This window comes from Crocodylus siamensis, chromosome 1, assembly GCF_052110815.1.
Source record: "Crocodylus siamensis isolate JL-2025a chromosome 1, ASM5211081v1, whole genome shotgun sequence".
Lineage (NCBI taxonomy): Eukaryota > Metazoa > Chordata > Crocodylia > Crocodylidae > Crocodylus > Crocodylus siamensis.
This window is the reverse complement of record NC_143395.1, coordinates 298863092-298887472: the sequence shown is the minus strand read 5'-3', so window position 1 is coordinate 298887472 and position 24381 is coordinate 298863092. Positions and strand designations below refer to the sequence as shown.

At 40.7% G+C, this 24381-nt stretch overlaps 1 protein-coding gene across 4 annotated transcripts in view; it reads right to left on the bottom strand.

Moving 5' to 3' along the window:
* The window catches only part of MAP4K4 (mitogen-activated protein kinase kinase kinase kinase 4), a 217776-nt gene that overhangs the window by 14412 nt on the left and 178983 nt on the right, over positions 1–24381 (bottom strand). Inside the window, exons 15-27 of one of the 4 annotated variants that reach the window (XM_090020650.1) lie at positions 23930–24142; positions 20994–21155; positions 19097–19327; positions 18026–18132; positions 17048–17199; positions 15185–15282; positions 14897–14905; positions 14021–14196; positions 13270–13390; positions 11990–12181; positions 9282–9399; positions 8867–9037; positions 5731–5874 (exon numbers count right to left, since the gene is read on the bottom strand). In XM_090020650.1, the coding sequence (XP_089876776.1) occupies positions 5731–5874; positions 8867–9037; positions 9282–9399; positions 11990–12181; positions 13270–13390; positions 14021–14196; positions 14897–14905; positions 15185–15282; positions 17048–17199; positions 18026–18132; positions 19097–19327; positions 20994–21155; positions 23930–24142 (1894 nt within the window). The remainder of the gene's footprint in view (positions 1–5730; positions 5875–8866; positions 9038–9281; positions 9400–11989; positions 12182–13269; positions 13391–14020; positions 14197–14896; positions 14906–15184; positions 15283–17047; positions 17200–18025; positions 18133–19096; positions 19328–20993; positions 21156–23929; positions 24143–24381) is intronic. The other 3 variants (XM_090020658.1, XM_090020664.1, XM_090020671.1) reach the window with 3 other exon arrangements.

The following is a 24381-nucleotide window of genomic DNA, read 5'->3' as shown; positions in this document are numbered from 1 at the left end:
AGAAGAGGCAAAAGATGCTTCTCCATCACAGATCACAAAAAAATAAACCTTAAGACATGCCTGATCTTCCTTTGCCCCTACTCAAACTATTAAGGACCATCTGCATGCATCCTTATGTGACCCAACCTTCACACTAGACTGCCAAAAGATAGATAAAAAGGAGATGGGAAAAATTAAAATACTGAATCCACTTCTAAATAATTGGATGTGTTACTAGATCTGGGAGAGGGAAAAATGGCAGCTTTGTAAATGAAGTTTACCCAGAATTCATTAATATTGCTGAGTGTGCACACCCATTTAAACACACAGCTCATAACACTTCGTTTTTGTTTGTGTTTATATGAGTTAATTTAGCAAAGGGCGGAGGCTTCACTTGGGTTAGAACATAGGCTTTATCCAACTCACAGTGGGGGAAAAAGGTTTAGTGGCAGACTTTATAGAGCTTGGTTTAGTAAACACAGAGTGAAATCCTCACTGCTGCTCAAGCCCAAGCAATAGGACAAAGGGCCAGCTTAGAAAGAGTCTTTAGAATGTATAGTTAAGATTTAAATATGATGTCTGCCCTTTATCTTTAAAAAAAAAAAAAAAAAAATCTGTTCCAGCCTTCAAATAAGCTTATCATTTAGACATCATGGGTGTGTCCAGATGAGTCCACATGTAGTCTCTGGCACCACAGCACTGCACCCACTGCATGTGCAGGCATTCGCTGCATTGCTATTCTGCAGCACTCCTGGGGGTATTTTTTGACACTGGAAAATCCCCATGATCAAACCTGAAAAAAAAAAGTGGGGCAGCGCACATAGTAGGAGCATAGGCCACCTGAAATCAGAGCCAGGCCAGCTGGAGCCACACTCATTAGTGGCCAGGCTTCAAGTGCCAGTACCCCAGATAAGGAATCCCCAAGTGCTGGCTCCAGCTTCCCCTAACTTCATCCACAGCAACTTGCTGTGAGCTAGAATACGCTGCACTGGCATTCTCCAGGGACAAGTAGCAGCAGCACAACTATGTGCCGCTGCTATTTGTCCCCGGGGAAATCCATGTGCACACTCGTCTCAATGCACCCCATGATTTCTACGATAACCATCAGTTAAAGCACAAAGGCTGAGTCTAGGGTCTAGACCTTCAGTAGTTTTGCTACAGACTAACAAGAGTTTCTTAATTTTTTCACGGAAAAATGTTAAATAGTTCTACTTTGTAAACCTCATCTAACTTCCATGGGTGCTATGAAAATGTAATGATGTTTGCAAAATCCCTAGGGATCCACAGATGAAATATGCTCCCTTCGGATGAGTTACTTTTCTCACTGCCAAGTTCCTGCTCTGTTGTCAGACATTGCTATTATGTCTGTTTCTGTAGTACCTGAAACACCCAACACGATTTTTGCCTCATAACACACTGAATTAAGGCCACACCAGTTACTTTGACTTGTGGCTCCCTTGCATTAGTGCCTTGGAATAAAAAAATTTGCCTTGCCTAGAGGAAATTTTTATAAACATTCCACTTTAGGATTCTAAAGAATAAAAGATAGTCTGCTAGAGTAATTTTAGGTTACAATTTCTTCAAGATTGTGACACGAAGAAATCCCTTTGTACATAGAGAAGATGCCTAACCATGTGCATTGAATTTCCTGAAAAGACTGTCTGAACTTATTGTAAAGCAAGGAAGCAAGCATAGGAACTTAGGTAATATACCAAATTTACTTGAATACAAGACGAGCTTCTTCCCCACACGGCATGGGAGAAAAACCTCTCATCTTATAATTGCATCTCCCTAAATAGACTGTCTATCATTAAACTGCTGCCCACAGCTGCAGATGCTCAGTAATGGAAACCAGCTATTAAGTTAATTAAATGCAGCCAATGCTGAACAATGCCTATTACATTTTATAGTTTCATAGCTGAAAGGGTCAGAATGGACCTGAGCAGATCATCTAGTCCGACCCCCTGCCATGGCAGTAAAAAGTACTGGGGTCAAATGACCCCAGCAAGGTGCTCATCTAGCCTCCTCTTAAAGACCCCCAGGGTAGGAGCCAGCACCACTTCCCTTGGAAGCTGGTTCCAGATCCTAGCTGCCCCGACAGTGAAGTAGCACCTCCTGATGTCTAGTCTGAATCTACCCTCTGCCAGCTTGTGACCATTATTTCTAGTCACTCCTAGCAGTGCTCAGGGGAACAGGGACTCCCCCAGTGCCTGCTGGTCCCCTCTGACTAGTTTGTAACAGGCCACTGGATCCCCCCTCAGCCTTCTCTTATGGAGGCCGAACAGGTTCAGGTCCCAAAGCCTCTCCTCATAGGGCGTGCCCTGCTGCCCCCTGATCATTCGGGTGGCCCTCCTCTGGAACCTCTCCATGTCAAGTGCGGCGCCCAGAACTGGACGCAGTACTCCAACTGTGGCCTGACCAGTGCCACATAGAGGGGGAGGATCACTTCCTTGGACCTTCTTGAGATGCATCTGTGGATGCATGACAAGGTGCGGTTGGCCTTCCTGACTGCCTCCCCACAGTGTTGGTCCATGTTCATCTTGGCATCAATGACGACTCCAAGATCTTTTTCTGCCTCTGTACTGATGAGAAGCGAGTTCCCCAGCCTGTAGGTATGGTGCTGGTTCTTCCTCCTCAGGTGCATCACCTTGCACTTGTCAGTGTTGCAACCCATCCTGTTCTCATCCGCCCACCCCTGGAGCCCCTAAATAAAAAAAAGTTTAGTTCTATATCCAGAGAAAGAGTTACACACACACACCCCCGCCCTCTATTATAAGCTTTCCATCACATCTTAAATCTGCATTAAGAAACCCATGCTCCCCGTTACAATAAACACATCCAATCCCCTCCACCACATAACCCACATTGAGCAAACATGCCAATAAGAACCTACGGCAAGAATAGCATAGTTCCCCTCACCACTAACCATTTTCAAAGTCTTGGTGAGCCGCTACGCTGCATATGGTTTTGACTTCCTCTTCACTCCCACAACTGAACTGTGGCTTTCTTTCCCATTTCCAATCATTCCTGCTTCTTCATCAGCCATAAATGCTTAGCAAACATCACCAAAAGGGGTACTAAACAATTCACCCAGAATCCCTGTCACTCCCTCTCTCAGACTGTTGCATAAAATTAGTGTGACCCCACCCAACATGAGGTGAAGCTAGACCAGACTGCCTTGCACCTCACTGCATATAATTATCTGGAGCATCCCAGGACTCATGACAAGAACACTTGGTTACAGTCATGAGTTAGGGCTAATTAGCACATGGATCCTTTCAGGTGGGGAGGAAGGGGGTATCTGGAGTACACACAAATACTGAGCGGTGCTGAGCTATGGGTTTCAAATGCTGTTAACAATGATGGGGCCCAGCCCAATTAACTATGTGGTATCACCAGCCTTTGGCTTTGGATTAATATCATGCATAATTTGTACTATGTGTAAGTAGGTGCCAAAGTACTCAAAAGTGTTTATGGAGTACCTGTGCTAAAGCTTGTAGCAGTTTTAAAAAAGGTAACATGTATCAATTCTGTTTGAAGTCTACAGATACTATAGGCAACTGCTACAGCCATGTTTATTTTCAAGGCCATTGTTCTGAAATTTGCCCCTCACTTCCATGTGCTCAGGAAGACCAGGTGTCAAATAGTAAGGAGAAAGGGAAGGAGCTGGCAGGGGAAAAAGCTTGGAGAGCAAAGGGGAAACCTGACGCCCCAGATTTATTTTCCCTGCTGTAGCAGTGGGAAGGGTAAAAATTCAAGGCAAATCTCCAATAATTCTACACCTGGAAAGTTATAATGAATCTATAGGTTTTCCATGTATAGAATCTAATTTCAATGGGGGGATCACCTTATAAATCAGGGTCATCTTCTATTTAAGTAAATATGGTAAATGTAAGATGCCTAATGTGCCTTTAAACAAACCCCAAAGCCCAGGGAAACCATTACATGACTGAATGGATTAAGCCATGTGTTTGGGGAAGTTTGGTTAAATCTTAACTTTCCTATTTACTTACAGAATAGAAAGAAAGAAAAAGCGCAGCCTCTAAACGGAACTGGTGGGTTAGGAGGTAAAGCATAATAAGAAGGCTCCTTTAGTATAAACAGAAGTGTTGCCCACCTAAAATCCCATCATGAGCCTGCCTTTCAGTGGCTACAAGCTCCCCCTTCCTCATGGACACTAGCATCCTCCCATAAAACTCAGGATATCGGGCAGTTCTTAGAGCATAAAACAGCTAAGGATCAGACAGTTTTTTACGGGTTAATGTAGCGTGTCTCAATAAAGGAAGCAATATTTTTGAAGGAAAGAAAGAAACCGGATGTGTTGGGTTGTTTGGACCGTGACTGACGCAACTATAAATAAAGCTGAAAGAATTTCACGCTAGTTTTAACCGCAGGCTCTCCCCATCCACGTGAGAGACATTGCAAAATACTGGACACTACAAATGCTGAATGATATGATATTTTTGTTTGAGACTTGTTATTCTGTTATTTGTATTAAATCATTCACCGGGGAACTTGGAGTTTCTAGAGTGCATCGCTGATGTCTAACCTAAAAACAGTTTGAGGGATTTTTCCCCCCCCCCCCCCACAAGTCCCAGATATTTTTTGTTTGCTTGTTTTAAACACACTCCAGGCTAAGTAAAATTTAAATAAAAGTCATGAAAATATTACAATGAAAATATTACAAGTTTTTAAAAAAAATGGAAACAGTCCCACACTTGACTATATTGGCATGAACACGGTACTTTGAGTAATGAGCACACACACACACACACACACACACACACACACACACACAAGTTTACACAACTTGTCTGCATGCATGTACCATTAGGTCCAGCAGATGGACTCACAACAGCTCCAGTGAGTACTGCAGACCCTACTGAGATTCTCCTTTTGCTCAAATTGTAGAGGCATAACACATCCAGAGCAGGAGGATCCAAATTGTATCCTTACTTCCCCCAGTGGCTAAAAAATATAGCCCAATGACCACTGTGGGAAACCCTGGATCAGCCATGTTTTTTTACTATACCCTAAATAGGCAGTGGAGCAAAAGGGCAAGTTCCTAGTACAGGTCTGAGACAGCACCTCCAATGCACCAAATCAATGAAGCATCCCTTTCAAATATCTCTTTGGAAATGAGAAGCCTAAATTGCAAACAACTGGGCATCCCTTTCTCCTCAGCTTTGGTGCCACTTCCCATCTTTACTTTGAAATATATTTCCTGTTCTACTGCTCTTGGCACAAGTGACAATGTATGTAGTAGAATCAAAGAATCATAGAAGTTAGGGCTGGTAAGGGCGTCAAGAGGTCATCTAGTCCAATCCTCAGCTCAAGATGAGGATAAAAAAAAATCAACAACCTCTTTAGGTAGCCTTTTTCAAGGATTACTTTTAACCAAAGTAAATCATGTTTTAGTTAAAAGAATTCTGGTTTAAACTATAACTACGAGAGAGAAAGAGAATGTCATTATTACAACTGCATTCAACTTGGTTACTTTACCGATGCTCTCCCAAACAACAAAAATAAGTAAGACGACATTTCCTCACTTTATCCTTCAAAAAACTTTATGCTGCAGCACTCGTATCCCTCAAGCCATACAACTGGGGAGTTTTTGCACCAAAAATGGAGTACTGCAGAAATGAAGATGCAACATGGGACACAGGACACGGGAACTGACTTCAATGGTGCAGACAAGCACTTTCCCACACCACGGGCAGTATGAAAACAATGTATTGAAAAGAGCTTTACCAGATATTGTCACCAAGACGTTCAGCCCTTCCAGTACATCCATCTGCTGGAATCTTCTTCGATTGATTAGTGGATAAACTTTCCCTTGACCACTTCGGTCTAGCAGCATCAGACCACTCTCAGTACCCACTAACAAATTAACTCCTAGGTTAAAAAAAACAAAAACAAAACAAGAAGTGCCAAATTAGAAGCAAGTTTTCCAGTTACAATGATGAATTGAAGATGTACCTTTTCAGAATAATAATTTTTTTTTTAGGTAGGCTTACAAAAACACCATTGATTGCACCTGCCCACTGCATAGAGAACTGGAATGCTAGAAGTCCTCCCACTCACTGGCATAGTTGGGTGCAACTATATATTTGCTCCCACTATGTTAATTAGAGACCAGTGTGTAAGATGAAGCTTTCTGGAGCAGGGTTTAACCTCCTTTCCAGCAGCTGGGTCTGGCTGTTATGCAGAATTTACTAGAAAAAGAATCAATTTTCCCATTTTCTTTTAAGACTTTTCTAAAGCATTAAAAAAAGGAATTCTCTCTCTTCTTTCAAGTTCTATATATAAAAGGTTTCAGCTATAACACTAATTCAATTTCATAGGACTTCAGAAGAATTTCTACAGAACCTTATTTAATTTTTATGCTAGTCTGTTGATCTAATCCCCGTCTAGTTTTATTGGAACAGGTGTTTTCAGTGGTGTACCGTCCTCCACCTCAACAGTTCTCCCTCTCCCACTCACCATGTGTGTAGCAGGAGTCTGGTAAATGATTCAGTTCATGCCAGCCATAAGAAACAGTTTTTACTATGTACTGTCTGAAGACGTTAAACAGGTAGTTGAAATATAGCACAAGGGGAGAAGAACCAAACCAAGTTTGTAACTCGCTTTACTAGACTTTCAAGTTACATTAAACTTATTATTCTTAAAAGGAATTAAAAAGCTGAAATAAAGGAACCCCCACAGCAATATAATTAAGACTACTGAGAGTGGGAAGCCCTTGCTATCACCCAAGTTAATCTCTGGTGCAATTATACAGATACCAGAGGAATTACACCACCAAATTATTTTTTTGTATATCTTAATCTGAATACTATTAATAAAGTAGATCAGCTTTAGCTACACAGAGGACACTGACAAGCTACATCTATGACAATATTGAAACAAAGGGGTAATTAGCTGAAAGCAGGGCAAATTTGCACCTTGCAGACCAACTAAATCAAGAGATGAATAGAATGAGCTTTCATGAACCTGATCTTACTTCATCAGATGCATTTCTAACATCAGATTATGTGAGTGTAGACTCATGAAAGCTCATCTTTGATACAGTTATTCTATAAGGTACAAATCTACCTTAACTAATATCTACCCGAAACATATCAGGGCAACATTTTAAGATGATCTTGAAGCCTTACACTAAAACTCACCTTGTTCTTCTGAATTTCTGTCTATCAATATTCAGTTACATTCTCAATATTATCTAATGTCCTAACCATAGTGCAGCAATATCAAACTAGCAGAGAAAGTATTGAATGCATGTTCTTCTAATCAGAAATACAGGATGAAATGAAGAAAACCCTAATTCATCTGTGATTTTGGTGGGAGTTACACTTTTGTTAAAGTAGATTGTGTGCAACAAGCCCACAAAAACCAAAACACATTTACAGTCATTCTCCTCCTTTTAAATGCCATAAGCTTAGAATCCTTTTCCATGTCTTTTTATTAGTTTTACTCATTGTAGAGATCGACAAAGGTGACTCTTCTTCCCCCGGCAGCTTGGTAGTTTTAACAAACAAATGTACAAGCTCTTAAAAGCGCTTAAGAGTGATACTCTTTTGTATTTAGCAACTGAACTTGTACTTCTTGGATTAAATATTATCAGCATTTGACCGCCTCTTCAAGTTTCCAATAGAATCTTCCAAAGTGAATGCTATTTCATTCCAAATAGGAAAGAATAAATTAAGACTCTTTTACGGGAGGCATCCCTGCAAGAGGGACATAGGTTCAAAGCAGGGATAAATAGATACAAGTCCATAAGAGTAAAATATGCTCTTTATGCTCCAGAATGAATTTGACCCTAAATGTTTAACACAAAAGTTGGTTACAACTGGAAGGCATGGACAAGATTTGCTCCCACACTTAAAATCAACATAACAGATGCACAGATAACTTGAATGATGGGCTAGGCTCTACTGGAAAAGAAACTTGGCCTGACAAAGGGAATCTGAAAACAAATACATGTCATGTTAGGGGCATATCAGCATAGGCAGGCTCTGCCCTAGTCCTTCACTGCCATAAGACAGAGCGGTTGAGGTTAATGTAAAACTAGCCTATAGGAATGCAGAGCTGTGACCACAAATGGCACACACTCCATCTTCCACACCTCACTACACCGAGGAAAACCAGGATGCACAAGAAAATCTGCCTGCAGGTCTACGCTGGTCAAGTAGTGTTTTTACTTTTGGAACTCCTCCCCAGGTGACTTCAAAATGCTATGTAAACCAAGAGGAGATGATAAACAGAATAACTGAGCCCTTTGATTTGTTAGACAGAACTCTGAGGGGCAAAATTAGGCACATATAATGTCTTGCTTGAAACTTTATTAATTTAATCAGGCAAATGAACAGGGCAAAGACTACCATCAGAACACAAAAGTTGCAGCTGAAAATTTTGAAAAAGAGAATCCCCTTCAGCTAACAATTTTTAACAATGCAACTAGGAGAAGAAAACTGAACAGGGAGAACTTAAACACAGAACAAATGTACTCTAAGCAACAACACCAAAAAAGACCCAAATTATGAGAACATCAGACTGAGCCTTGATTTGCATGTAGCTATGTTGAAATACCTGATACATCCTTGTTTCCATTTCCCTAAAGTTATTCAGAACATTCTTAAGACCATTTTATGGTACTAAGTTCACAATGGTACACTCCAAACTGCAAAACTGTTGTTTTCATGCCCACCAGGAATAGCAAGACAACCACCAGCCATTCCCTGTTGCCCTGTTCTACAGCTGATGTAAAAGCTAGTTAATTTCTGCATGCAGATACTTTTCTCACTTATGCACTTATGTGATAATAAAAAATTCAGTCAATGATATCAAGACAAAAAAGGGGAATGAAGGAAGGGACAGAGGTGTACATTACCCCATAAGGCAGCACACAAGATCTCAGAATTGAATCTCTTCTTGTACTTGCGAATCTCTGGAGTGTCGCTCTGTGGTCGTGTATTGGTGGGGTTCACGTTGACAACTGACCCTTTCCTGGTGGGATCTTGCCTTATTGCTTCTGACCTCATTGCTTCACTAGAAAACCCCACTGAAAAGAATTACATATAATGTTACCTCCCAGGTGCCAAATATTTACTCTGTATATTAAACAACCCAGAACTGTAACTGATAAGAAGTCTCTCTTCTCTAAGAAATGTAAATGGAAAAAGGAAATAAACTATACAATCCATCACAAATCAAGTAACAAGCATAGCAGGGACACTCTTATACACTTTAATGAGCCACTTCAGTCATTCTACTCCTTGTAAGTTGTCTTTCTGCATTTTACTTACCCACAGAAGTCACAGTTGTTCCACTAGATGGAGAAATCTGTAGTAATCTGGGGTCTATAAAAGGTGTAAAGGAGGAGGAAGATTTGTGTTTCTGGAGCGTGTTACTAGCGGACTGAGTCTGCAATGTAAATTTTCAATTTGTTAACATAAATGACAATAAAAACCAAAGATTATAACAAACATTTTACAGTCACTGTGCAGCAGCACCATTTCTCCTTCTGAAACCCTTTATTCCCCCAACCTTCATACTTCCTATAAACACACTCTGCAGGCACCACGTCTTAATATATGTACATTTTACATATTACCTGAAAAATGTAGTTAGTATATCTTCATCCCTATACAGCTCAAATTCTGAAGGATAAGTTTTAGGAATGGTGATTAAGGCAGGAAAATAAGGAGATTTCTGTCTCTTCTTCTCTTTTTTTCCCCATCAGCTGAACACATAAGTACCCTAAGAACTAGAAACTAGTACTACTACATTCCATATTTTAAGTTTTTTATCTGTCTGTCACCTACTCATTATACACTATTTTTGTTTGGTATGCATCTCCTAAACTGAACTGGTTTAATGAGTCATGGAATTTGATCTCTTGGGGTTCAAGCAACAAAATCTGAATAATCTGGGATCAGGCATCCACTTCTGATTGATTACATGTCAATGTCCGGTCCTGTGTGTCAATTCTCGGGGTTTTTTTGTTTTTTGTTTTTTAAACCTGAGCCTCTTGCCAGAAAGCTGCAGCAGGTTCTTCCACCATTACTTCATAAAGCAAATATTAAACCTGTATCAAACAAGGGGCTCATTAGTGTAAGAGGTGTAGTAAACACTGATATGAAGTTATGAACATGTAGTTGACTTTAAAAAATGCTGGTGTTTTATTTAGTTCTATAGACTAAACATGAAAACCACAAAGAAAGGAAAAAGACGACTGAAACAATGAACTGTTAAAAAGTATAAATGGAATGACTCTTAAGAACTCCTTGCCAGTTTAGTGAGCTAGGTATTACAGTGAAAACACTGCACATTAAAGCAGAATGGGACAAGTTAAAAAAAAAGGGGGAATGTGAGGGGCACGTGTACACGTGTGTGTGCATGCGCACACACAGCATAAACTGCTGTGATTGAAGGAAATGAATCTCTAGTCAGTTTCTTTTTTGCCACTACAAATGTGATCCCTGTCTTTCACCTCTGCCTTTCTACTTTCTGTATCAACTGTTTCACCACTTTTCTGCAAAAGTTAAAGTATTTTCAACAATATTACTAACAATGCCACCACCACCAGCAAAAGCAGCTACTATAATTTCAATATCAATGCTCTTTGAGCCAAGTTGAATGAACTCTGGTTACTTGTTGGTTAGAACAGAGATGAACGAGTATGCCTTTGAAACAATGAGTTTACATCTACGTAGATGTACTTGAAAGATCAAGGACTATTGAAGTGTATCTAAAAATTACACAAGCATTCTGTTCACTGAAATGCTGCGTGGAAGGGGCAGAGGGAAGGAAGGGGGAATGAATATTTGCTCTCTCACCATTTAATACATTCCACAAACTTTCTTAATCCCATCTTGAAATGTACACATTAAGTTGCTATATTAAGTACAAAGAAACCTGATGCCAATGCACTGTCATGTTTACATTAAATTTCACTTGCATTTAGAAAAAAGATAGCAGGTCACTGCATCTTTACAGAGTCTGGCTAAGACCACAACGTACTTCTTTGCAAGTATGAATTAGTTCTCCCTAAATGTCAGGCCAGAAACTTCAATCTGAAAACTAGGTAAGGTTCTCTCCTTCCCACCTATTGCCACTAATGACCACGTAGGAAAATTTACACATGCGTATCTAAATAACCTTTAAAAAAACTACATGGTTACAAGGGATCAGCCATCTCACTGGGATTCTGTGAAAAACTGTTCACGTACAAGAAAGCAGCTCGCCCCCTTTTAGCTCTGGAGAGCCAATAGAGATTAAAAGACATCAACATTCAGCAGCAGGGCAATTTGCAGACAGGACTCCAAAGAATCACGCTACATATGTGAGGAATAAGCCAATGTCACTTGTATATTGTCATTTTTCAGACCTGAACTACACTTCAAAGCCAAAAGAGCTCCTATAGGTCATTCCAAACCACCAACACCCTGGACACTAGAAATTTCCTGAAGAGCATCTGAAATCGTCACTAAGCCCAGGTGGCAATTCTGAAAAGTAAAGTCCCTCTGTAAAGCTAGAAAACAGCTTCTTTATCCAGTGCTGCAAGTTTCTACAAGCAAGTCCCCTAGTTATCTGCTTAATTTTTAAGATTAAATCAAGCCAAAATTACCAGGTTTTATTTTATTTTTTGAAAAAGCAGATTCTTTAAAATTAGCCTGCTCCCAGAATATAACAAAATAAAAATAGAAAGTTAAATAAGTTAAATAAAACACTGATCTGACAAATATAGTAAATCAGGTTTAGTTTAAACAAAAGCCATGCAATTAATGACTTGCTACAGAAAGCAAAAATAGTAAACTGGCAAGGTTGGAGTAAATCTGATCTAGCATTAAGAATTTCTCATACAGAACTGAAATGTGTTATTTTGGAGGGGTGGGAAAAAGGTGACAGAAAAGAGCAAGGGGAAAGACTGGCTGGAGTTCCTTTGCAAACTAGCTATTAGGCAACACTGGTATAACCCTAAGAAAGCAGCCAGCTGTGGTGCAAGACATACCTCATTAGTAGTTAGCTTGTCCTGGGGTGTCTGTGGGGACATGGTGGGTGTCGGCTGGCTGGAGGATGGGGAGGAGGAAGTGGAGGAAGTGGAGGAGGAATGGCTTTGCTGTAAGAGATCTGGCAAGAGGTGAATGCGACCGGCAAAGCCATTGCTCTCATGATGGCTGGCACGCTTTGTGTCAACTGTATTCTGTAGAAAAAACAGGCACACTTGTCTTGCTCAAGTGCTGCTTAAAGGCCTAAATCCCTAACAACGTAATCTATTCTTCCTTCTCTTGCTTTTTATTTTTTTTAATGAATCGATACATCATGCTTTGATGCCTGGGTAAGGTCTGCAGAGCTGCAAGAACTCAGCAAGCACTGCCTCTGGCCAGCAGAATTTGGCCTTTCACTTTTTATGATACCCTGGCAAGGTCAGTTCCTTTCCCAGAAGGTAACTGTGCTGTTAAGTTTTCTCCTAGAGCACGGGCAAGATTTCTGGCTTTTTTTCCCCTATCATTTTATTTAATTCTAGTTTGAATCATGTTCAGATGAGAACCTGAAGTATCTAGTGAATGCTCTCAGCTAGCTATTTAAAACAATAAGAACGAAATCTTAATTAGCAAACATAGGGCTCAATTAAGAAATTGACACTCAGTTGTAAAATCCATGAATGTGATTACGGAGGAAGTCCTAGGAGCGAACATATTCATTACAGAGGAATTTGTTTAATATACAGGGAAGCATCATCCTCACAGTACAAATAACTCAATAAATTGAAGGAAACAAACCCACCTAGATCTGTGCATATGCATTGCCTTATGACCTGGGGCTATCCCTTTCCATCCCCCATCATCAATAATTTTCTACCTTGCTTTTTGCTGTTGCTTTTTTCAAGGAGTATCTTCTCAAGTGAGGGATTAAAAATTAAAGACCTGAACACACTTTCTGCCTCCATTCCCCCCTTCCCCTTTATTTCCAAAACTAAAGTCTCCTGCTCTGAATGCTTACTTCACACACCTGCAGCAGCTTTTCTATCATTTTCTGACACAGACTTTGAAGTACTCAGTATGGTGCTGTAATAAGTGTAATTGCAGAACATGCAAAATAGTAGCAACAAGGGGTGGAGGATGCTCTTTTTTCTGCATGCATCCACAATATCTGCTCATCCAAAATAAGCTACCTGTGTCTGGATAACACAAACAACAAATATAAGGTGGAAACAGAGTGGGTGAATGAGCAGGCAGGTTAATGATCACAGAAGTGGTGCAAAATTGCACAGGGAAGGGAAGACAATACCTGTCGAACGATCAAAGTACCCTCCTTGGAAGGAGTCATGGCAGGTTCACTCTCCACATCATCATGAACAATCATGGTTTTCACTGACTCTGTCTCACCATTGCTCAAGTTTAGAGTTGACCTATTTATCAAGCAACAGATAATCTGGATAAGATAATGCCACAGCAGTTCAGTTTAATATGCAAGTCACCGTGTACCTGTATCCAATTCACGTCATACTTCAGTTGTGTCCAAAGTAAAATATTTACTGAACTATGAAGAAGGAAGGCAAGAAGTAACAGAATTGGTAAATGAAGCTCTCCCTGTTTTACAGAAAATGCAAGGGAGGGAGGGAGGGAGAGGACACAACACTCTAGTTTGATCTTTAGAAACGCAAGAAAAATGGCATTCACATATAAAAATAGCTTTGCTTAAAGAGCTTAAGGGGAAGAGCCAAAGTCCCATTTTCAGTAATGACTTTAGCTCTTACTGACATTCAGCAAGGATTTTCGTGACTTAGCACTTTCGTGACCTCTGAAAATGAGACCTGTACACTTTTGAAAATATTACCCAATACATTTTGGAAATGTGAACACAAAGGGAATGCTAATGATGGATTCCAGAACACTGTGTTGATACAAGCAGAATTAAACGCATCACTCAAACAACCAAACTCCACTCCTCCTCTGCCTCCCTGCCCCTGCCCCCAACCTCAGACAGAGGGGGCACACAGATACGAAAAAGAAAAATAACATGGCACAAAACAACTAACACTGCTCTGGCATCCTCTGGCCCAGAAGTAGATTCATCTGCTCCCTCCTGTTCCATGTCATCATCTTCCTCATCTGTCGTCCCAGACTCCTCACTGGATGATGAGTAGTCTGTTACCTTATGCGGGGGTCGCACATCTTCAACTGCTCGCAGTTCCTTTGCCAATGCAGTTAAATCCTAACCAGAGTGCAATGAAGACATGAAAGGCACAGGTTAAAGGGCAGATTAGAATGGGGAAGCATCAGCTTGACAGGAGCAGAGTTGTAAGACCTAAATTGTTTGGACTTAAAGTTCTGCTGCTGGGCTTCTATCATTCTCTGCAACATGTCAGTTTACTCGTTACTTTGTAAGTTCATTGGCAGGTTAAACACCAAGGCATTTGGATTAGGAAGATGGGCACATCAGATATCTGTATCACTGTGAATTGCATTTTGAATCCAAATGCTCTGACTGTTGACTCCTTGGCTGCTCTCTTCAGTTCACACAAGGAATGTCAATTTGTAAACCACACACTAAATAGGTTCTTCAGTGTGACGGTTCCTTTTTTTCCACCCAGTTTTCTGCAATTTGACAGGATATGGTACATAAAACATTTGGGCACCAGAGTTGCAAAGCACCTTGAACTAACTGAGTTGTCTTGTATAAAATATGTTGTATAATTTATAGTTTATAAACTCTTGGCAGGGGAATTATCAGGTTCAAGGGCAGGTCTAATTGGGGCATTTGAATGCATTGCAACATAAAGCAGAATAAATCAGATATTTTTAAAGACAGAACGAAACACTGTGATCATTTACTTTGACCTCATGGGGTTAAACAATGACCAGGTACTCCAGATACCCTGGAAATTTTCTAAACGCAATGATTAAGTGCTTACCACTTCTCCCTAGCACAGCAATGGTCAAGCAGGTCAAACGATTCATCATTAATTCAGAGTGCACAGGATTGAGAGCATGGTCGGAGAGAAGGAAGAGAAGATAATAAAATAAGTACAAAAGGCAAAGGGAAAAAATGTAACCACCAAGCTGAAACACAAATTCACTACCAATCCAGTTATTGTTAAAACAGGGTCACGGTATGTTGTCAACGGCCTTTGCCTACTAACATCAAATGAAAAATCTGGAAATGCTACCGAGATAAATAATAGAAGGTAGGCTTAACTTACAGCAGGCTTGGGGGGTCTGAAGACTTCCTTCTTCTCTTCTGTTTTTTTGGCTGCATTCTCATGACGCTGAGATGGAGAGCCTTCAGATTTGGATGACGCTGCATATCAAGACAAAAAAAGCAAGAATAAAGAGCAGTAAGGTCTGTGGCAAAAAGAGGCCAAAGGCTTTGAAACACTGGGGATCCAAGCCACTGATGGCCATCCACCAATTAACATGGACCAGTACCACCTTGTCCATGTACGCTAGTGGAAGGATCTGCAAGTGGAGTTACCTTTTACAGCCCCACAGAAGCCAGTGGAGTTATCACAATTTACACCAACTAAGGATTTAGCTCTAACACCTTGCACCTCTTGAGCTACACATTGGTTTGCATGGGTAGATGTAAACCAGGGCAAGCACACACACTGAATCCAGTCTGGAATCCGAGCCCATAATCTCATTGCCAGCTCAGCTCAGTAGTTTATATGGGTTAATAGCAGTGGGGCATTGCAGGGTTAAAGCTATTTCACTATGAGATGTCCTTCCACTCCAATCCCCCTACAAAATGCTTTACACATTACAACTGTATATGCTGTAACACAGGGGATGAAAACCCTTCCAAGCTGTGGGCCAGAACAACCTGGCTCATGTGGGTCAGGGCTCAGCGACTGAAGACTTTGCCCACATCCATGCTCAGCCAAGCAGCTGTGCCTGTACCACAACTGATGGGAGGGGAGAGATTGAGAGAAGTGAAGAGGCATGGGCACAGCTCCAAATCACTCAGCCTCAGTGAAGCTCCTCACTGCCCAGCCCCAGCATAGGTGAAGACCCTGCCGCTGGAATGTCAACAAAGCCCTCCGGAGCCATGGGTCATATGTTGCCAACACCTACTCCAAAATTAAGCAGCAACAGAAGCATCCTGAGCAACTGAAATTTAATAAAGTTGCTTTTTCTTTTCTTTTATGGCATGAGTGGAGATGATTGTGGTAACTACAGGAAACCCTCGCTATTCGCAGGTTCACCGTTCAGTTTCAAATATTTGCGAATGCTGAACCCACATCTTAAATACACTTACAGGAGCTCCTTGGGAGCTCCACACTTGCCACTGCTGGGCTCCTGCCGCTGCCAGGCTCCCACCACCACCAGCACAGCCATGTCCCCACCCCAACCACCGGGGGCACTGCATTCATGATGTTCATGAACACAGTACCGTATTCGTGGATTTCGCCATTCACGGGGAATCTCAAGAACCTATCACCCATGAATGGCGAGGGTTGTCTGTACTACTCCAAAGTATAGTTTTATGGATTCATCATTCTCTATTAAAAAAAATAAAAACCTCACACACTAGAGACCTTTTCAGTTTTACCTTACTTTCCACCCCATGCCCAACCCAGCAGTACGTTGCTATCCTTGCATTTAACTCAAGGAGATGTGGAGAAGTAGAATAACTAAAAAGTCAACAAATCTGGATCTGAAAGAGAAGTCTGTCTTCATGCCCACCTAAGGCACCAGAATACAATGGTAGCCAACACACTCACACAAAGGTAGAAAAAAGCCAACAAATTATAGGCAAAAAAGTACTGGATAATTAGTCAAATATTTTAACACTGTCAAATACAACTGTAACTGAATATGAATCTTAATGAGACTGTCTCCCTCCCAACCCCTCCATGAGTTATTAAAAGGAAAGCAACTGGCAGAGAATCAGAACTTGCTGATCTTTGATCACTTATGTTTAAAATTCCTTTCAAATAAATATTTATTGCTCTTTATTATTATGAACTGCCACACAATCCAAATGTAGGTATATATATATTAAGTCTGGATAGATCAGGGGTTGTGGGGGAGGAAGAAAATAAATAAATAAAATGCAGCCTTACATCTCATTCGGAACCGTTCACCAGAGCCACTCTGCGATCCCGGATGGGAACCTGGCTGAGAGCCAGAGTTGCTTGAACCTGAAGAGCTGCCACTGCCTGGTCTTGGTACAAGCTTCTCAACCCTTTCCCATAGCAGACGAGGCTCTATATTGCTGTTTGGGGTGGGGAGCAAGGGGAAAGGGAAAGGGGCAGGCAGAGGAAAAGAATGTTCTTACCAACTTTAATTTCAGATTTTCCATTTCAACCTTAAAAATCAAGTGCTGTTACTTACCAGAATTTTGTTAACAATTGATCAGAAAGTTTAAATCTTTGCATTTAGGTTTTTAATACAATTCATGACATGAATAACAGCTGTACTGACTATCTTCATACCACAGGAGCTAGTCATAATCATTATTATCATTATTATTGGAAAAATATCAACAATGCTTAGCTCTTCTGCTAGGTGGCAACACACTGACATCGGAGAGCTGTAAAATGATCATGACCCAAGCAAACACCTAGAACTGCACATATTGCTACCCCAGCACAATCATATTGATAAGCATCCTTGATTGTGAGGAATTGTCAATAATGATGATGAACGCTAGTGCAATGCAAGGGATTCAAATCATAGCAGGGAGCATGCCATTTGACAATAAACGCTTGCATAAATTCCCCCCCCCCCTTTTTTTTTTGCTGCTTTCTTTTCTTTTTTTAAATGGTTTTTTAAACATATTTTGAAATTGCTGTGAGGGTTACTTAGATAGCTGCTTCAAAGACTGAAAGGGAAAAAATAAATTCAGTTGGGGTTTACTGAAATACTTGGTGCCAAGGAATCTCAACATTAACTGGCACAAAAAACCCTCATACACTTTCTTCCTTCCCTCACATCCAGCAGATAATACCAGTGGCTTTCTGCCTGTAAAGGAAAGTGTGGCTTCTGACTGTTGTTTCTCTATGACATAGGAGAGGTGGAAAGATCCTGAACTTACGAACCTTGTGGAATTCCTTTGACCTGCTTGGTTATTTTGCTGACCACTGCCCTGCAGTGGAGAATCTCGACGGGACAGGACAGGAGACCTAGATGTTGTTCTTACAGGTACCTTAGCGGAGGAAAAAAAAATCATTAATTACAGGAAGAAGACAAGGGAAGGGCAACTATTAAGCCTCGCCTGGTAGAGGACAAGTTTTAAGATTTGAAAATTGCTACTGTTCTAAGTTGAAGTTTATGTCATTGACTCCCCCACCCCCAACCCCACTCCTAAATTACCCATAAAATGAAGAATCTTAGCTGGGCTGCTGTTAGGATATTAAGGAAAACTGAACATTTAGTCTAAGTACTTAAATAGCTACCACACAAGATGCGCACAGCCAGCAACCCACCCCACCAACCCCTCCAGGACTATGGAGACATTTTAAAAGAATATGGCATTTTGACTGAAGCAAGGGAGGCACAAAGCAATTTGCTGAAACAGCATGAGAATAAGGAGGATAAGCTCAAGGGAACCAAACAAATGGCTGGTAATGGATTAGCAGGAGGCAAAGACTGGTGGGGGGCAAGAGCATATTCAGAAGCAGCAAATCCCAGGTTGAAGGGGAAAATATATATATATATATATATATATATATATATATATATATATACACATTCAATGTTTCCTTTTTTGTTCAGCTCCATCTCAATTTAAAGATAAGTTCTTAATTTGCAGTTTCGTTCGCCAAACAGAGGAAGAAGAAAATTAACTTTAAGCTGTAAATTAAAGCTCAGGGATATTGTAAATTATTTCCTGAATATGGTAATGATTTATTATCTTTGCATAATAAATTGTCTCTCTTCAAGAGCTATGGCTTATAAATATAAGCCAATTTTATCAGAGGTTGCAAAATTTCCTTCTATCATGTTATCACTGGCTAACTGACTGGTTAACTTCTCCCTTCTAAAACACTGTTCCCCATGCTGGCACTGGCTCTACGGGGCTGATTCTTCCAGTGCCAACACTACCACATTCTTCAAAAGAAAAAATTAAAAAAAAAAAAAAAGGAAACATCTGTCTTTCTACTCCTTACCCTTGGAGGCACCTCGTCACTGTCTGATCTAGCCCAAGCCTTTTGGGTGGGGTCAGGTACCTCCGATTTAGAGTCAGAACTCTGATTTAGCACTTCACTGCGTGAAGGTGGATATGGGTCCTGAGAACGAAGATGGTGATGTGCAAATTTGGGAGAAGGGTCACTGAAGGAATGGGATCGCGAGACAGGGGAAACATTGTTCTTGAGAGATGCCAGATGGGACCACTGTACCTTACAAGAAAACAAAACATAAAACATTCAAATGCCTCCGTAGAACCTACTTTCCAATTGACACAGAATAAAGGCAGGCAGTGGGGACGGGGGCAGAGACAACTTGGTTATGGCATTAGGCAAGCGTGAGGTGGAATTAATGCACTTAAAAGCACGGCAAGCACCCAGAGAACATAACAGACTGAAAATACAGTATGTATGCATTTTTGCGAGAAAGGCTCTCCAAACACACTACTCTCCAAAAACACATATGCTTCTACCCCAGAAAGAAACAAAAATAAGATGGTCACTATGCACTTGACCCAAAGCCCACCAAAGTACTGGGACTCTTCTTCCATTTGTTTTGATGGATCTTGTGCAAGCCTCACAGGAGCACGAATTGGAAGGACAATTTGAAGTAATATCAAATCGAAGAAATACTGCCTAATGTGTAACCCAAAGATGATCTATTGATTAAGGAATTAATTATAATGCATAACTTTTGAAGGACAATTGTACATCAAAAGCCTTTATTCCTTTATAGTCATGACTATATATATATAAAAAATGCATATTCTACATGTGTTATATATGTACCATATACTGCACATGTACACATATATACACACAAACTACACGCACAAATTATGGAGACAACAGTGACTCCATAGTTAAAGCTACATTTGGATTTCTAGTGTAAGACTTATATTGACTCCCAAGACCACCCTCTTTTTAATTATGTGGAGTAAGTCATTTACTTGAAAATTTCTTTTTTGTAATAAGATAGAAGTAAAAAAAAATTTAAAAAAAAATGAGGTAAAGCCACAACTCCAGTATGTTTTTTTTTCACCAACAAAATAGACTTAGCAGTTGACGAGAGTTTTAGGAAGGGGAGGGCTCTCTTTGTTTGAATATGTATATAATTACTACATTTTTTAATGCACCAACGCTCAATTCTTCTTAGCAGAAGTTGAAAGCAAGATTTTAGACGTAATCAGCATAGACTGCATATAGTATCAAACATGAGTATAGTGTTCTCAGAGAATGCTAGAAATTTAAATTCAAGCCAGGAAGGCAGGAGTGAAAGGTGACTTTTTGTCCCAATTACTCCCCCTCTCCCTTCTGTTCAGATGCTGCTGTTGCCAAAAAGTGTTACAAAGCCTATTCACAACAAGATAACCAGGGAAAGTTTTAGCCACACCACTCATGAATTTTGTCAACTTATCAAAAGGAGAAAAACCCCATGTTTTTCAACCACAATATTCTTGTGCACGGAAATTGTGCATTATGCTTCATAAGTGTATTTAAATAGTTCATTTTAATTCTGTATTTATAGCTGTTTGTAAGTTGTAGCCTGTAATCTCTTTTTATGTATAGTTACGGAGTATAGGATCAAATGTTTTAGAGGTTCGTTACGTATTAATACAACCATGACAATGAGGTGTTCATGCATCCAGTTAGCTTTGCTACCAGAACCTAGAAGTCCAGCTCAGCTATTTCCTTCTTGCACATTACCTCTAAAATGAGTCTCATACACACAAGCAGCGAATCTGTAGAATAAGTCATCCTTCATAGTCTCATGAAGCATAACTGGGGCTTACGTGCCAAGATTTGCAATCCTAAAATGAAGTAAATCTATTCAAAGGTACAGATTTCTTGCAACCCCACCAACATTTCCAATTTTTACCTGGGGTTCCATTGGCCTTTGCAGGGCAGGCTGAACAGGTTCTGAGTTCCCATTGGAAAAAGACTCTGATCTTGAAGGCACTGGTGGCTCCAACACTTTGCCCGTCTGTTTAGACTGTGCTTCTGGGGACCCCTGATTAGGTTTTCTAAATCTATCCTCCACCTAAACCAAGCAGAAAGCAGGCATGATCACCAAGGTGAAGTACTTTAGGAATATAAAAGCTGTTACACCACTTTTTCTTCAGATAAAGTAATTAGCTGGTCTAGACTGGAAGATTTTTTTTCTGCAGTTGTCATCAGTTTATTGCTGGATGAGCAGCGACAAAGTCGAAGTAAATCAACACTAGACCGTAACAAAAAAGGGAAGGATATCAAGACAGTATGAAGAGTTAAAATATGCAGGAGGTTCCTTAACACTTCACTGCTTGGTTCCTATCAAAGCTTTCTTGCACTGAGAAATGTAGCTTTCTTCTCTCCACTCCTAGGTTATCCTCAAAGATGGAGGAGATTCTCCAGGTTTAGGATGAACCCATGTGCCTAAAATATGAAGATGGTCTTATAGATTTCTTCCTTATGATCTATGATGGTACAAGATGATTCGCTTTTTATGGCAGCATTAAATGACAAAGGCAAGTTCACTTTACCCATCTGTCAAGCTCCCATTGCTATTTAAGCTTTCCTGAGTAGTCTGAAAATCGAGATCCCAAACATTAGTATTTTCTCTTCATAATAATGATTGGATATAATGGGGGACCTGGGGGGGCAAGGGCACTAATGTACGCAACTGGCAGCTCAGAGGCTGCAAGTTCGAGGACACAGCAGAAGTACTCACGGTGCAGCCCTGTCAGATTCCAACGAATCTGCAAATTCTGCTAAATACCTTATCACACATGGACACGAAAAAGGAAGGAAAGGACGGGATATATGCAGAGAAGCATCTGCCAGGTCCACTGGTATTAAAATGTCTCCTGGAAGCAGGATTCAATGTTCTAAATATCACCATTTAAAAGGTTTTAATTCTGGAAAGAAAAAGGCTCTTTTGGTCACTTGACTGTCTACACAAGAATCATGTTAGGCTTGTACTCCCCTCCAGTATTCCAGATCCAGCTCTGGGATAAGATAAGCTCCTTCTCCAGTATCCTTGTTTAGCAGAAACCCTGGAAATGGTGTGCACTCCCTCTTTGGACTTTCTGGAGTGAGAACCAAACCAACCTTGGCTTGATCATGTTTTCGATCATGAACTTACAGGTATTTCTGCCACCCACAGTAAATATAGAGAGTTTCTATGGCAAACAAAGAAAGTCAATACCTTACACAGTCGCTCCTAAGAGGATCTTACTACAGATGGCACCCCTCTTTGCCTTCAGCTTACTCCATTTAGCCTGCTCAACCATAAAGGAAACGGAGTGGGAAAAAATGGAGAGAAAGGGCTGATTCAGGGTTAAAAGGCCTAAAGTTTTAAAGCCTTCAGGGATAAATAAGAAGAAAAGAGAGAAGTCACTCTTGCTCCAAAACTAGCTTTAAAAGTCATAAGGCTAAGAGATAAGATGAGAACTCTTAATTGACAAATTCCCACCATGCTTTTCAGCAGTGTAGTACAAAGCTTTTGGAAATTAAAGAAAGGTTTGACCAAGCTGTACAGCTTTGCAGACAAGTATAACTGCCTCCAACATATGCTAAGGATAGGCAACGGCCAAATATTTTGCACTGGGGAGAGAACAAGATCCGGAAGCCCAGAATATGGGGAATCCACATACTACAGCATCTACGGAAAACTGAGTGAATTTGTTATCCTTATTCCTCTGGCAAAAAAAGTAATGCTTCAAAAGCAATTGATACTAATGATAAAAGGTATACTGAAGGCTATTATTATAGTTTGCAATGAACATTCCTGCTTGATAGCCCCAAAGGGATATTTAGTCTCCCTATAAATGTATTCATCTGGGCCAGATGTTGCCATATGCAGAGCACCCATACTATAGTGACAAATACCATCAAAATTTAAACAGAAAGAACTCACACTGATTCCAATAAGATCTGTGAACATAAAGCACCTGCTAGGATATATATCAGTGGCATACACTGTCACAGAGGAAGACTTAATCTACTTTTGGACCGCAGAACTTATTCTTGTGAAGGGAAAGAACCAATGGGATTGGTAAAAGCAGTGGAAGCAGGTGCTATAAGTCTATGCACCTTAGCTCACCAACCTAAATCTGCCCCCCACATCCTTGAGCACCTCTGAAAACAAAGACCACCAACTGTGTCAAGGAGCTTTCCTGAAATGTAAATGCTGCTTTTATGAAAGGAGTAGGAAGGGGGGGGGGGAAAACATGTCTATATGAGAGTAGGAGAAACTACACTTTTGATTTAATTAACTTGACTATTTCCCATAGCTTCCCTTGGTGAGGATTCTTCTTTCATCCTTTGTTATAAGCCTCTGAACAATAGTAAGTTTCCCTTTTTGGGGCAATATAAGTCCTATTTTACAGTATTATCCAATGCCTAGTATTGATACTTTGGCTTACAAGTCCACTGAACACTTTTATAACACAACTAGCAAACTGCCCGTCAAGAATGATGGAGGTGCCCCTGGCTCCAAGAAACAGACCCAAGAACGGCCCCTGGCTCCAAGAGACTGGCCTCGCCCCCCGCTGCTCCATCCCCTCCATTATGGCAGTGCTCCAGTCCCCGCCATCCCCCTCTGCTTCCCCTCCAGCCTTTCAGTCCCAACTGTCATGGCGGCACTCCGCCATCGGTCTGTCTGTGTAGAGCACTCTGGCTGCCGAGACAGCCACTCAGAGTGCAAATAAAGCATTATGGACAGAGACAGACAGACAGACAGACGAAGGCTTTTATAATATTAGAATTATTAAGATGCTGATTGCTAAAGATGAGGGAAACACAACAGGCTTAACATACAAGAGCAAGAATTACCTCACGTGCTCTTTCAGTAGGTTCATAATGGGCTTTTGGCTCAGGGGTATGATAGCTTTGTTTATTCCTTTCTTGCTGCTGCTGTTGTTGCTGCTGCTGTTGCTGCCGCCTATGATCATGTTGCAGTGACAGGAGATAGGCCTGCTCCTGCTGCAGCTGACGCTGGAGTCTCTCTGCTTGTCGATGCTCCTCCATTTCTCGCCATCTGTATTCCTTTGGGAAAACGTGTAAGGAATTCAAGTCATGACACTGAACTTGTGGAGGATATTCCCCTAACCAGCCCATTTTTTTTTTCTTTTTTTGTTAAAAGTTTTGTCTTGAGAACTAAGTTGGACCAAACAGGAAGCACATGCCGTTTAGGAACATTGCAAGTGTATTGCTAACCTTGTGATTGGAGAGCTACAGCAAAACTGAGTTTATTACAAAATGATTTAAACCGAATCCAGCGTAAA